Source organism: Neofelis nebulosa, chromosome 3 (assembly GCF_028018385.1).
Source record: "Neofelis nebulosa isolate mNeoNeb1 chromosome 3, mNeoNeb1.pri, whole genome shotgun sequence".
In the NCBI taxonomy this organism is placed as follows: Eukaryota; Metazoa; Chordata; class Mammalia; order Carnivora; family Felidae; genus Neofelis; species Neofelis nebulosa.
In genome coordinates, this window is record NC_080784.1 from 106,559,699 (window position 1) to 106,574,026 (window position 14,328).

The window sequence follows — 14,328 nt, forward strand, 5'->3', positions numbered from 1 at the left end:
CTGACTCAGGACCTGAGTAGTCTCCTTAGCAGTGGTGGTGGGGCACAAGGATCAGAGTAGAAAGGCTAAGAACCAAGATGCCTTTTCCGGCTCAAAAAAAACAAAAAACAAAAAACAAAACAAACTAGTTGTGTGATGCTGGTGAAGTTCCTGGGCCTCTAGGCCTCCTCATTTTCTTCACTTGTAAAATGTAGAAATAGAACTCCTAGTCCAGAATACAGAGGAGAAGATCTGGAAAAGTTTATTGTGAACTGCCAGCATTTCAGATTTTTTTTTTTTTAAGAAGAAATGCAGAAATTAAACATCTGGTTTGAAGCTAAGAAAGCTTTTGGTCACTGATATTAGCCTTCATTGTATTGATCTTTTTGGTTCTTTCCATTTATTTCACTTGAATTAGGTTCCTTAGAAATAAGTAAACTGTGGATTTTGCCATCAAGACAGACCTTCGCTGTGTGGTTCTGAGCTCAGCACAGAGTCTGGCACAGTGAAGAGTGTAGACTGTGTAGAGTCAGGACATGTTTGCTACTCTTGGCTGAGGCAGCTGTGCCTGAGTTCCCTCATCACAATTTTAACAGTAATAATGTGGTTGTAAGGATTTTGATGATTAATGCTTGCAGAGAATCTTGCATAGTGTGCAATGCCCAGGAAAGACTCAATATGTGTTAGCAGTTATCAGTACCATTTTCAGTGGATATAGAAAGTCTACTGTCTGTAGCTTGTCCTTCCTACTCATTCATTCTAGCTACTCATGACAACTTAACTTAGGAATTTGGTTTTATTGTGATTCCCAGGGAAACCTTGACAGATTTTTCCCCGCTCTCTCTACTATTTGCTTACTTCAACTTGAACTTGAATTAAAGATTGGAAATGGGTTTAAAAATGAAAAAGTCATGGAAAAGTCAAGTATTCAGACTCAGCGTCCATGTTTTCCATGTTAATTTGCCCTCATGGGACATATTTATGTGTATATAGTTAAATGAAAGGGCAAAGGACACAATGATTATGCAGGTGAATCACACAGGGATGGTCAGAGAGTATAGATGGCTCACGACATCTTCGTGTGACATCACAATTTCTTTGATGATTATAGCACTTCATAGGTGTTGTTTGTACTTAGAGAACCCATCAAAAAAATCTCTTAATTTTTACCATATCTAAACTGTCTACTAAAAACAAGATATAAATCAGTTATTATGTTGATTAAAATTTAAAAATTTATAATTTTTAGTTTTAAATATTGCTCCTTCATAGGCAATGCTTCATAAAATTTAAAAATCATACTTAGTCATTTGTTTTATTGATCTTGGCTGAGGCAGAATAAATGTCTTAAACGTGTAAATGGTACCAAAGTTATCTTCAAACTGTTACTGCTGGGTGGGATTAACCTAATGAATAAAATCTATAACTAAAAATCCATTTTTTAATTAGAAGAGGAAAAGTCAATTTTAAGTTATCTATTTTGATCAAAAAATGATAGATTGGGGTGGAGAGGGTATGAAGAGGAGACTCATCTTCCCCAGTTAAACTGATAGGGTGAAATCTGCTAAGAACTTGGTTGCAGTGAAAAGGAGGTATCAGGAAAAATAAAATAGTTGTTTTCTCTTTATTTCTTTTTTGTTTTCTTTCTTCTTTGTGTGTGTGTGTGTGTGTGTGTGTGTGTGTGTGTGTGTGTGTAAAGCAGTGATGTTTGGTACAGGTTTTGTTTACTCTGTGGACTGAGTATTTAAAACCCAGGCCATTTTACTTCAGGCCAATCTTGAAAAATTTGTTATCTCCACATTCTAACAAACTTCAGCACAAAACTCACTACTTGAACAATTCATTGCAAACTTAAAAATAAGAAGTATTTGAAGTTGAACAGGCCACAGACAATGGAGTCAACTCTCCAGAGGGTTAGGACTAAACTGAGCCTAAATATTCATGTTTTATTAACCCTCTGATAGTAACTCTTTATTGACTGCTGTTTTTGGGGGCACCTGAGTGGCTCAGTTGGTTGTGTCCAACTTCAGCTCAGGTCATGATCTCACGGTTTGTGGGTTCGAACCCCATGTCAGGCTCTGTGCTGACAGCTCAGAGCCTGGAGCCTGCTTCAGATTCTGTGTCTCCCTCTCTCTCTCTGCCACTCCCCCACTCGTGCCATGTCTCTATCTCTCAAAAATAAATAAAAGTTAAAAAATATATATTTGTATGTTTAAAATGTTCTGTTAATTTCATTTCCCTTATTTATTTAGCCCTTTAATACTACTTTACTCTTAAGTAGTATTAAAATTGCTTTTAAAATTCAAATATGTTTAAGATTTATAACATTTAAGTTGGTTAGAAAAACAATTTATTTCTAAAGCCTCATTCCCAGGACATATATTAAGCAATGAAGGATAAGTGGCATTTATGGGTTAAAAGCATGGCCTAATGGTTGTGTATTCTCTCATTCTTTATTTTAAATCATCAGCCTTTTGTTAAGTTAAAAAATACTGAAGGTTGCTTGTGTTGTAACTTCCATTTGAAACATACTTCATCCTGTTTGTACTATCTATATAATAAATTATTCATATAATTTTATATTTTAAAAATATGATTAACATTTGTGACGTATTTGTGAATATATTTTAGATAATTTTTTTCTTAAGCAATTGAATAATGTCCCCCTGTACCCAATTTAACTGCCAGTTCTCAGTTCCTGCTTATTAGATCCAACTCCTATAACAATTCCTCATTCTACATCTACTAATATATTCTTATATAGAATGTACATTCTGCCTGTGTGCAAGTATTTCATGTATGTATCTCTCATAACTTTTGTAAAAAGACAATACCATTTCTTCAAAAAAAGATTTTTAATCAGTGAATTTATAAAACATATTATTAAGACAATTCTTGAAATCATTTCTAAGTGACCAACAATATTTTAAATGTGTCAACACTAGAGTTATGTTTTGCCCTGCCTTTTTTACTCCTAGTGTCATTAATAAATTAGAGAGATAAAGGAAACTTTTATGTGAGAAGTTAACTTTTGTATTTTCTATCTTTATTCAGTTTTGTTACACAAATTATTTAAATCAAAAGATGCTTAATGTAACTGCGTTGGTCTGGTTTCAGTTTTTGGCAGGAGAGGAAATTGACAGCTTTGCTAAGCAATATTGTTTGGGCTAAAGTGTTAATCATTGTAGCTTTATAACCCTTTATAACCAAGTATTTGCTATACGATAGCTTGTACTTTTACATAGAAATAGCATTTTGATCATCATCCATTTAACTCAAAGTGTGGGATATCATCATTCTGTAATATACTTAACACCATACAGCATAATGGTCTGAAGGTTAATTGTAAGTTTTGTTATAGTAATTATTCAGTTTAAGATATATGGAGGAAAATGACAGAAGAGAATTAGTGTGATGTTTGGAAAGTGTGCTTGCTTAAGACCTAGGGAGAGGTTAGTCCTGGTTTTGTCACACACAAATTGTGGGACTTCAGGCAAGCCACTGGCCTCCCTCAGTGGCAGTGAAGGATGGAAGGCAAGAGCGTGGGCCACTCTGGATATAGTTTCCAGTTTATGGAGAAATTGAAATCAGAGTATACTATCTGGGAAATTTTCATTTAACATTTTTATTTAACACTCTAAATTAAAAGGAAGTTATAATGTAATTTGAAGGGAAAGCTTTAACTTTATTCAGCAGATGAACTACAATAGGAACACTGTTCAGATGGAATAAACATACAGTAAGTCCAAACTAAATTAAAGGTTAAAGCATGGTGAAATTTTTAGATGAAAAAGAATGAATGACTTCAAAAGTTTTTACTGAGTTGTTCACTTTCAGGTCCTGTTTTGCAGGGAATGTCCTGATTGCTGAAATTAGTGTGCAGTTGACATTTTATTTTAAAAAGCTGGGTAGGGTATAAGGATAATGATCATAAAGATACAACTACAAAGCATTTTCTTTTTCTAGTTTCCGTTCTGTTGATCATTAACCCTGGTACAGATAAGGCTGTGGTGGACTCAGCTTCCAACTGCATTTCCAAAGCTGGTTCTCTGTTTACATTAGGAATTTTTTGCTAAGTATCTTGTTGAGCCTGTGAGCATAGATATGAGATGATGTTACATGATTCATTTTAAGTTTACACTCAGATTAATTAAAGACTTAGCCTAAAATATCAGTCATTGCCCTAGTGCCCACAAGATGGGCTTATTTAATTTTACAAGTTTTTGATATTTGTTGTTTATCATTTCGTGTGAAACTATGATACTGTTTAACATTCTTTTTTCTCTCATAGATTTCCAGGTCCTCCACCTGTCAACAGTGCAGCATCCTCCTATGCACCATACTCACCCTCTACACAATCATCTTATCCAAGTCCTGCATCCACTTCATCCATCACCCAGCTGGGCAGTCAGCTCAATGCTATGCACATCAACAGCTATGGTAACAGTTTCATTATTAGTGTTCACTGACTGTCTATTTCATTAGCATTTTTAATGAGGAAGGTTTTCTCCACCTTAAAACATACATAACTCTGGCACACCATACTGAAGTAATTTTTTTGACATTTTTATATAAATCATCTATTACGTATGGCTATAATTAATTTTTTTCCTGATGATGCTGCCATTTATTTCAAAATAGTTTGAAGACCCTCAGAAAACCTTATGTTCAATATTAGAGTAATAAAAAAAAAAAACAAAAAAAATTTCTGACTTTACAAATAAACATAGAACAGTGAAGTTAAAATAAGAAATGTGAGGCTAGGTTTAACCTTGTGTTGTTTATAATGGGGCCCTAAAATGAAAAATATAATACTCCTTGTTTCACAGTGTGTTTTGATTCTGTATTTAAATCATGAAAAGAATGGAAGCTCAGATGTTGTGAGGCAGAAAGGAGAATAATAGGAGAGAAAACAGTTACAGTACTGAGATTTGTATCAATAGAAATGCTGTATATTCCAAGTGTGATAGGAATCTTCACTGTAATAGGAGCATAGTCAGCCATTGATCTTGATGAAGAATGTTTCCATTACTTAAAGTTAGTTTTCTGGAAGTATCTGTTAAAAAAACCCCTCTATTTCCTATCTTTTATTGATTTCAAGATGGATAAGTCTCCAGTAAAGCAACTAAATTTCACATAATCAGAAATAGAAAAAATAATCTGGTGTCACATCTATTTCCAATATGATTAGAAAACATGTTAGTGGCCCATCCCTTCTCCCTTGTTATTTCTACCTAATTCTGAAATCTATTTGACCAAGTCAAGCACAGGCCACAAATAATTTATTGAATGTATGAGTTACCTGGATCATGCTTGTTACATGATAAAATTTTCTTCTATATGATTTTCTAGATTTTGTACCAAAATACAATTCCTTAATTAGTGACATGTATCATGTAAAGTTAATGCAACATAGTTAAAATTCATCCCATTAATTTTCTCACCAAATGCTTTTACTCTTTAAAAATTCTCCAGTTGTGTAAAATGCCCCAAATAGCATTTGTATAGCTTTCTGAATGAAAATTCATCTTGTGGCAAAAAAAAAAAAAAAAAAAAAGAAATTGGTGTATAAGTGTGCCTTCTTGTTTTATGTCAGGAAAAGAGGTTTCCCTGTTACATACTTTGTAGAAGTTGGAGAGTTGAGAAATTCAGTGTTCAGTGGTCTGGTCTTCTTTCTCACACAGGTTCAGGCATGGCTCCCCCTGGTCAGGGGCCCCCTGGCCCTCCACCAGCGCCTTCCTTCCAGGGTCCTCCACGACCTCCGCAGCCATCTATTATGCAGCCTGGATCTCAGGTTCTCCCACCACCACCCACCACACTGAATGGCCCTGGAGCCTCACCCTTGCCTCCGTCAACTCACAGGCAGGACGGGTTCCCCGGGCCTGCTCCTCTGAATACCCAGTACCAGCCCCCGCCTCTTCCAGGACAGAGCCTGGGCAGTGGATATCCACCACAGCAGGGTAAGCAGCTTTGCTCTGTGTTACTAGGCATCCATCACTTACTTTTAAGGAAAGCTAGTTTTCGATTAGTGTGGCAAATGCAGAGAAAAGGGGAACCATAGATATTCACACTTAACTCTCTGCCTTTATATAATAAGATGAAAAAATGCAGCATGCTTGGCCGAATAGTGTAATATGGTCAGTGAACACTGCATCTGGGACTTTGGGTTCTAGTCATTTCTTTTTTAAATTTTTTCCAAGCAGCCAACTATGGTCCCCAGATGGCAGGTGGGCAGCTCTCCTACCCAGGAGGCTTCCCTGGAGGTCCTGCACAGATGGCTGGTCCACCACAACTCCAGAAGAAGCTGGATCCTGACTCCATCCCCAGCCCAGTAAGTGCTCTCTCTCACTCCCACCATCTCCCTCACAAAGGACCATTCTTTATTCACTGTCTCGGAAACTCTTCAGTTTGTTAGCATTTATCCTGTCCTTTATTGTTGAAGCACAATACCCATCACATAGAGGCTTCCTTCTTTATGTATGGGGGTGGGGAAACTGGGTTCTGGCATATCAGGGATCTCCATCACAGAAAGCCTGTGTAGATTTTTGTTGTTGTTGTTGTTATCACATAAACTTAACAATACTATTGATGTTTATATTGGCATATATTAGCAGTGTTTATTGATTGTTTAATGAATAATTAGTAGAGTATATAAACATGCTAGTTTAAATAAATAAAGGACCCTTTTCAATAAGGGTAAGATACCCATAGGAAGTGAAAGCACAAGGTATTTTACATTTTGCCTATTGAAAATTGTTCTATATAAAATTAGAGCTATAACTTCATTCTTCTCCATCCAAGTGATTTTCTTTGGAAGATTACTCTTTCGTAACTGTATCAGTCAGCTTTTATTAGGTTATTCTCCATAACACACAATCCCCAGTTTTACTTCCAAACATGAAGATTTATTGATTGCTTAGGTGACCTGTAGGCTGTAGCAGCTGCAGTTTGGCTTTAGGTGCTGCTCTGTGTGTCCTTATCATTCCAGAAACCAGCATGAAGGGGAATCCTGTGTTTGGGACATGTTATTATCACGAGAAAGGGAGAAAAGAAAGAGAACTGGCCAAAAGGTGCAAGAGTTCTTAAAATTTTTGCTCAGATGTGGTACATGTCACAACCACTCACATGCCTTCGGCCAAAGCAAGTCATGACAAAGCCCTGGGTCAATGGGGCAGGGATGTATACTCCTGCTTCAGGAGAAACTGCAAGTCTGTATCAATGAGCCCATATGTATAGTCCTTTTGGAAGAATAATGAAATTGATACAGTTAACTTGGGTCTTTGAAGTGGTTCTATAAACATGAGTAGAAAAAGTTAGAGATAGCCCAAAGAGTACAAAGAGCTACCGTATTAGCCAACTTTTGCTATGTGATAAACCATCACCAATCTTAGTACCCTACAGCCACTATTTATTAATACTCATGAGTCATGGGTCCTCTGGGCAGTTCTGCTAGTCTGGGCCAAGTTCGATGGATTTGGTCTGGGCTTGCTTGTGCACCTGGGGTCAGCTGGAGGGTTGGCTGGAACCTGAATGGCCCAGGATGGTATATTAACTCTCTGTGGCTGCTGTGTCAAATTACACAAACTGGATGACTTAAAACAATAGAAGTTTATTCTTTTGTGGTTCTGGCGGCCAGAAGTCTGAAATCAATGTGTTGGCAGCACTGTGCTCCCTTGAAAGGCTCTATATAGGAAAACACATTCCTTGTCTCATCTAGCTTCTGGTGGCTGCAGGCATTTCTTGGCTTATGGCCACATTACTTTTATTTCTGCCTCTGTCATCTTGTCGCCTCCTCCTCTTCTTTGTGTCTTCTCCTCTTGCCATCTCAAAACTCTTTCTTCCTCTCCATGAGGAAGTTATGCATGATTCCTTTCATGGCCCACCCAGGTAATTCAGGAGAAGTGCTTGTTTTGAAGACTCTTAATCTAATCAGTTCTTTTACCATGTCACAGGTAATAGTCAAAGGTTTCAAGGATTAGAACATGGACATATCTTTTGGGAGGGCCACCACTGATGGTGTTATTCATGTGCCTGGTACTTGGACCCATTTGTTAGTTGGGAATTCTTGGACTGTGTTACCAAGCAGGCTAGCCTGGGTTTGTTCATGTGACTGTGGGAGAGATCTGAGAGGGAAAGTAGGAATATACAAGGCCTCTTGAGGCCTTCCTTGACTTGGAACTAGAACATTGCACTTCTGTGGCATTCTCTTGGCCAGAGCAAGTCATAGGATCACCCCAGAGTCAAGGAGTAGAAAGATAAGACTCTGCCTTTTGATGGGAGGACCTGAAAAGTCCTTGAAAAAGGCACACAGAGGGTAGAGGATTTTGGTTATTTTTGTGGTCTACCCACTTATTCTATGTTTATTTGAATATAAACTTGAAGATTTGTGATAAAGTGTCTGATCCTATAACATGTTAGAAATTAAGGGTTAATGACTCTTAGTGCCTCTATAGATAATTATGTTACCAGCCATTACTTTTATGGCTTAATATTATTTCATTATTCTAGTTAAAGGAATATCCTATATTTACATTGAATTCATCATTTTATCTTAACTTCTTGTTTCTCTGCTTCTATATAACATCTATAGACCCTCTGGTTCATTCCACTTTGTTCTCTGAAGTTTTTAGCTCCAGGTTCACTGTTAATCTCTCCAGTACTAGTTTTTGTCACAATTATTGGCAATTTTACTATCCATCTTTAGAAACTTTCTTTTCTTGATCTTCTTTGCTCCCCGTGTTCTTTTCATCCACCCCACCTCAGTTATCCATAGTCTTACCGTTAATCTTATCATAACCAATTACAGGAAACTTCAACATCTCATTTGAAACCATCTTATTTTCCAACACTGCCTCATATATTTTTGGCTCATTCCCTTTAGGACTACTCAAACCTGAATAATGATTCACCCATCAGGACATAACTCACCACCTTTTCTCTTATATCGCCTTCATCTTCTCACTTATCTTTTGCAACTTAGATTATTTGATCCATGATTATAGGTCTGTCCCTTATATCCTCTACTCTCAACTCCTTTGCCCCTCTCTCTCCACTGCATTCATCTAGAAAAATCCCATTTGTTAGTAAACCAACTCTCCACCTACTCCATGCCTGCACCCCAGATGCTTCCTGGTACTTGAGAAAAATCACACCGTACTTTTAATTTCTTACCACTAAACTAAGGTGAACCTATAGTTGTGTGATTCTAAAACCTGGCTGCACAAAAGAATTGATGGTGGAGCCATAAAAATATTGATGCCTTGGGGCACCTAAGTGGCTCAAGTTGGTTAAGTGTCTGACTCTTGATTTTGGCTCAGGTTATGATCTCACAGTTTGTGGGGTCGAGCCCCACATTGGGCTTTGCACTGACAGTGCAGAGCCTGCTTGGGATTCTTTCTCTGTCTCTCTTTTTCTCTGCCCCTCCCCTGCTGTATCTCTCAAAAATAAATAAGTAAACATTAAAAAAAAAAAAAGTGCTGGTGCCTTGCTGCCCCCTGCTAACTTGATTTAATTAGACTGGGATATGGACTGGACATGGAGATTTTTTTTTTGAAGCTCTCTTGCTGATTCTAATGTGTAGCAAGTTTGAAGACCATCACTCATTTTCCTGGTGACTGTCATTTCTTCTCTCTTCAAACTCCTAACACTTTCTTCCCCTTTCTGACTCTTTACTGATAATCTTGTTTGTTATTTTAGTGAGAAAATAGTAGCAATCCAAAAAGAACCTCTGCATGCTCCGCTGCCACGTCTCCCTGCATCTGTGCCCATTTATCCCCCTCTCCCATTACTGTGTATGAGCTTCTCCTCCCAACCAAGGCTATCACCTCCTAGATTCCTTATGGCCTCTCAAAGATAACTCTTCAGCAAGTATCTCCTGTATTAGAGTTCTGCAAAAAACCAGAACCAATAGGATATATTTGTATGTATCTCTATCTATCTATCTACCTACCTACTTACCAAGAGGATGTATGTGTGTGTATCTATCTATCTATCTATCTATCTATGTATCATCAACAGGATTATGTGTCTGTCTATCTGTCTGGCTATCACTCAATCAATCAATCAGTCAATCAACAGGATGTATGTGTCTGTCTATCTATTTGTCTGGCTATCACTCAATCAATCAATCAACAGGATGTATGTGTCTGTCTGTTTATCTATCTATCTACCAACAGGGTGTGTATGTATATCTTTATCTGTCTATCCATCCATCCGTCTATCCATCTATCCATTTATGTTTCTACTGAGAGAGTTATCTTAAGGAAGTTACCCACTCAGCTGTGGGAACTAGCAAGTCTGAAATCTGAAGGGCAGGCCAGCAGACTGGAGACACAGAAAAGAGTTGGTTTTGCAGCTCAAGTCCAAAGAAATCTAGAGACAGAATTTCCTCTTCCTTGGGATTCCTCAGTCTTTTTCTCTTAAGGACTTCAAATAATTGGAAGTCCTCACATTATGGAGAATAATTTGCTTTACTCAGAGTCCACTGATTAAATGTTAAATATATTAAAACATTTTTTTCCTAAGGCACTAAGAGTCATTAAACCTAAATTTCTAACATGTTATAGGATCAGCTACTTGATCACAAAACTTCAAGTTTATATTCAAATAAATATAGAATAAGTGGGTAGATCACAAAAATAACCAAAATCTAGATTGGCATTTGACCAAAACCTGTGCCTAGCCAAGCTGACATATAAAATTAACCATCACATTCCTCTTTCCTGCATCATCTATACTTGTTTGAAGGTAAACTTTAATTTTTCACTGTCTAGATCATTTTCAGCAGAATATAAACATCCTGTAATACCTTCATCATTAATAAAAGAAGACTCCCTTGGCTTTTCTCAAATTCTCCATCTAGTTTCTACTCATTTATTGGTTCTTTTATAGCAAGAAATCTCCAGAAGAATTGATTCTGCTGTATTCAGTTCATCTCCTCCCTTCTTCTCCTGAACCTACACCAGTGTAGATCTCTTAACCACAGCCCCACCAACACTTGGTGCTTGTCGAGGTCACCAGTGACTTCCATTACCAAATCTAATGGTCCATTCTCAGATCGCATCTTTCTCAACATATCAGCAGAAATTTGACACATCTGCTCATTCCATCCTCCTTGAAACACTTTTTTTCATTTGGTTTCTGGGATACCACCACTCAATCTCTGCTTATCTCACTGGTGGCTCTTTCTTATTTCCTTTGTGGTCTCACCCTGTCTCTCTGACCTCTTACTATTAGAAGTGTCCCAAGGCTTCGTCATTGGACCTGTCCCTTTCTCTGTCGACATTTACTCTATAGATTGCCACTCAAAAGCATGCTGCTCCCAGGATGGCACCATCAGCATCAGCTGGGAGCTCACTAGAAATTCCTGTTCCTAGCCTCTACCCCAGACCTACTGAGTCAGAATCTTTAGGGGTGGGGCCTTGGAATCTGTGTTTAAATAAGTTCTCCAGATGATTCTTAGTTATATTAAGAAGCACTGATGTAGGTGATCTCATCTATTCACATGGCTTTAAATGAGGATTCAGATATTCCTAGTCAAGGTATTTCCTTGAAATCCAGATTCCAGTCCCATTCTTCCAGTTCCTCAGGCCCCAGATCCGGGAGTCATCCTTTGTACTTTCTTTCTTGCACATTGTCCTTTACCTAATTCTGTTGGTCCTGGTCCTGGCCCTGCCTTATGTGCCTATCCTCGTTCAAGCCACTATCATCTTTCCATATCAATTATTATAACTCATCTCCCTGATCTTCCAGCCTGCATACAGCATCCAGGTTTATCCATTCATATTTTGAATCAGATCATGCTGTGACTCAGAACAAAACTCTCCAGTACTCCTCCAGTTAAAAACCAAAGTTCTTACAATGACCCGAAAGACCCTACATTATTTGCCACCTCTGACTCCCTCATGCCTCTCATCTCACACACACACACACACACACACACACACACACACACACCACCCCTCTGACTTAGTCTCTTACCCCTCTTCTCCATCACTTTGCTTCAACCACACCAGCCTCCTTATTATTCCTTAAACATACCAAGTGTACTCCTGCCTCAAGATCTTTGCACTCGATATTTCCTCTCCCTAGATATATACAGGACATGGCTCATTTCCTCAATTCCTTCCTGTCCTCATTACTCATCACCAGTGTCCCTTATACTGTTGTACATATCACTCCATATCCACAGTACTTATTATTACTTGACATAGATCCATCTTATTTATATATTTATTTATTGTCTGTCTTCCATACAGTGTTAGTTCCCTGAGGTCAAGAATTTGGTTTTGTTCTCTACTGTGTCTCCAACAGCTAGAACACAGGCTGGTACATAGTATATACATTCATACAGTTGTTGAATGAATGAATGAATGAATGAGTGTTAACAACAAAAGCAATAATAACCAGTAGTGCTGTGATTCATCTGAGACCCTTAAAATATATACATACAGGTCAGTCCAGTATAATTTTTATCATTAAGGTAATGAAATAACAATACCAGATAGAGCCTGTTTATTTTCCTATTCCCAAAGTTACCTGCTTTAACTGACTAAATAATCTCTTCCTTCTGGAAAGAAAATATAAAATCATGTTTACTAAATTCCTGTTACATGCTAGTCCTGAGCTAAGTGCTCACTCTAATCCTTTTGGGTAGTGCTATTATCCACCTTTTGAGAGTGAGATCACTGGTATCACCATTGAAACTCTTCCTCACTCCCTTTCTGTATCTGCAGGAGGACCACTGAGAAGTGGGGCTCTTCCTATTCCCCTCTTTCTCACCACCCTGAAGCTTACATAATTCTGCTTTGAGCAACCTGCCTTAAGTGTGTACACATCTCCTACCTGGCTTCTCCCTTATTGTTCATTTATCTCAAGAGAACCACTCTTTTTTTCTTTCCCAATTCTGTGATCCCAGAATACTCTATTCATAGCAGGGAAGTATAAAAGTAACTCTAGTGGCAGATCTTCTGAAGGAAAAGGAAATCTATACATTTTGAGGTATCTTTGACATTATCAAAAGTCACTGTCATCAAATCAAAATCCTTTAAGTACCAAGTCATAGTAAAATATCTCTATTGAAATTTCCATGCATTGTTAAATCTCCAGGCCTGTTTTTCGAGAACATGCATTTGAGGTAAAATTAAAAACCTATAGTATATTTTTAAAAATTACTGGAAGTGGTTTTTTAAAAAAAATTTTTAACGTTTATTTATTTTTGAAGGAGAGAGAGAGACAGCGTGAGCAGGAGAGGGTCAGAGAGAGATGAAGACACAGAATCCAAAGCAGGCTTCAGGCTCTGAGCTGTCAGCACAAAGTCTGACACAGGGCTCAAACTCACAAACTGTGAGATCATGACCTGAGCCAAAGTCGGATGCTTAACCAACTTAGCAACCCAGGCACCCCCAAAATTACTAGAAGTGTTTTAGTATTTCTTACTCCCTTTATAATATTCTAGCCAGGATGTGAATTAGTTTAGAAATATAATTACCACATATGACATTGTTTCTTTGGAGCCTGTGCTTTATAAGTTGCAGACAACTAATTTAAAAACAAATTTTTTTTGGAAATATAGTCTATTTTAAGGTTGGAAACTGTTCAATATGTAGATTATTATGCCTTTTAATTTGCTTGCATATTTGACACTTCATTGGTTGAAGTGATTACCATAAATTTTGATTATATAAAAAGTACTCCAATTTTGAAGGAACCAGGTTAACCTTAGGGTGGAAATATAGGATGTAATAGTGTTTTGATTTTTCTGTTTGCTTCTTGTCTCTGTCCATGGTAGCTTTTGGTCTCTTCTGTATCTTATGGTAGTTCTGTTTGGAGCATATTCTTTCTATATCATTAATAAGAACTCAAATCCTATGAAATTAGAAAAACAGAAATGTGTGGATTTAAGGCAGTTTAAATTTATTTCTGATATGCCATAAAACCAATGATATCAGTGCCAGCTAGGGCCTGGATTGGATGAGATGGGAGGGGAAAATGGAGAAGGTAACATTTCAGAGTTTGGGGAAGACAATTTTCATATTAATAGTTTCTTTAGGAATATGAAAAACTATATATCCTCCAAAGCTGTGTAGTACAGTCTGGGCACTTGTCACATTTTTCTGTTTTTTCCCTCTTTTTACTTTTTAACCCCTGTCTCTTGTCACAAAAGAAGTGAGGGCAGGGAGAAGATAAAGAGGTAGAGGAAGGTAATTATTAGGATGCCTTCTTGTTTTCTTCTTAACTCCAATTACTAGATTTTGCTTATTATTTTCATCCCTAGACAACTACAACAGAAAGACAAATTTTTATCTCTACATTATTCATCAATATATATTTTAGAGACATATGTGTCCA

General features: G+C 37.4%; 1 protein-coding gene across 5 annotated transcripts in view; it reads left to right on the plus strand.

The window, feature by feature from the left end:
* Positions 1-14,328, plus strand: part of SEC24D (SEC24 homolog D, COPII coat complex component) — a 108,205-nt gene that overhangs the window by 16,720 nt on the left and 77,157 nt on the right. For 4 of the 5 annotated variants that reach the window (XM_058721515.1, XM_058721513.1, XM_058721514.1 and 1 more), the window contains exons 4-6: positions 4,271-4,419; positions 5,664-5,939; positions 6,180-6,310. In XM_058721515.1, the coding sequence (XP_058577498.1) occupies positions 4,271-4,419; positions 5,664-5,939; positions 6,180-6,310 (556 nt within the window). The remainder of the gene's footprint in view (positions 1-4,270; positions 4,420-5,663; positions 5,940-6,179; positions 6,311-14,328) is intronic. The other variant, XM_058721517.1, reaches the window with a different exon arrangement.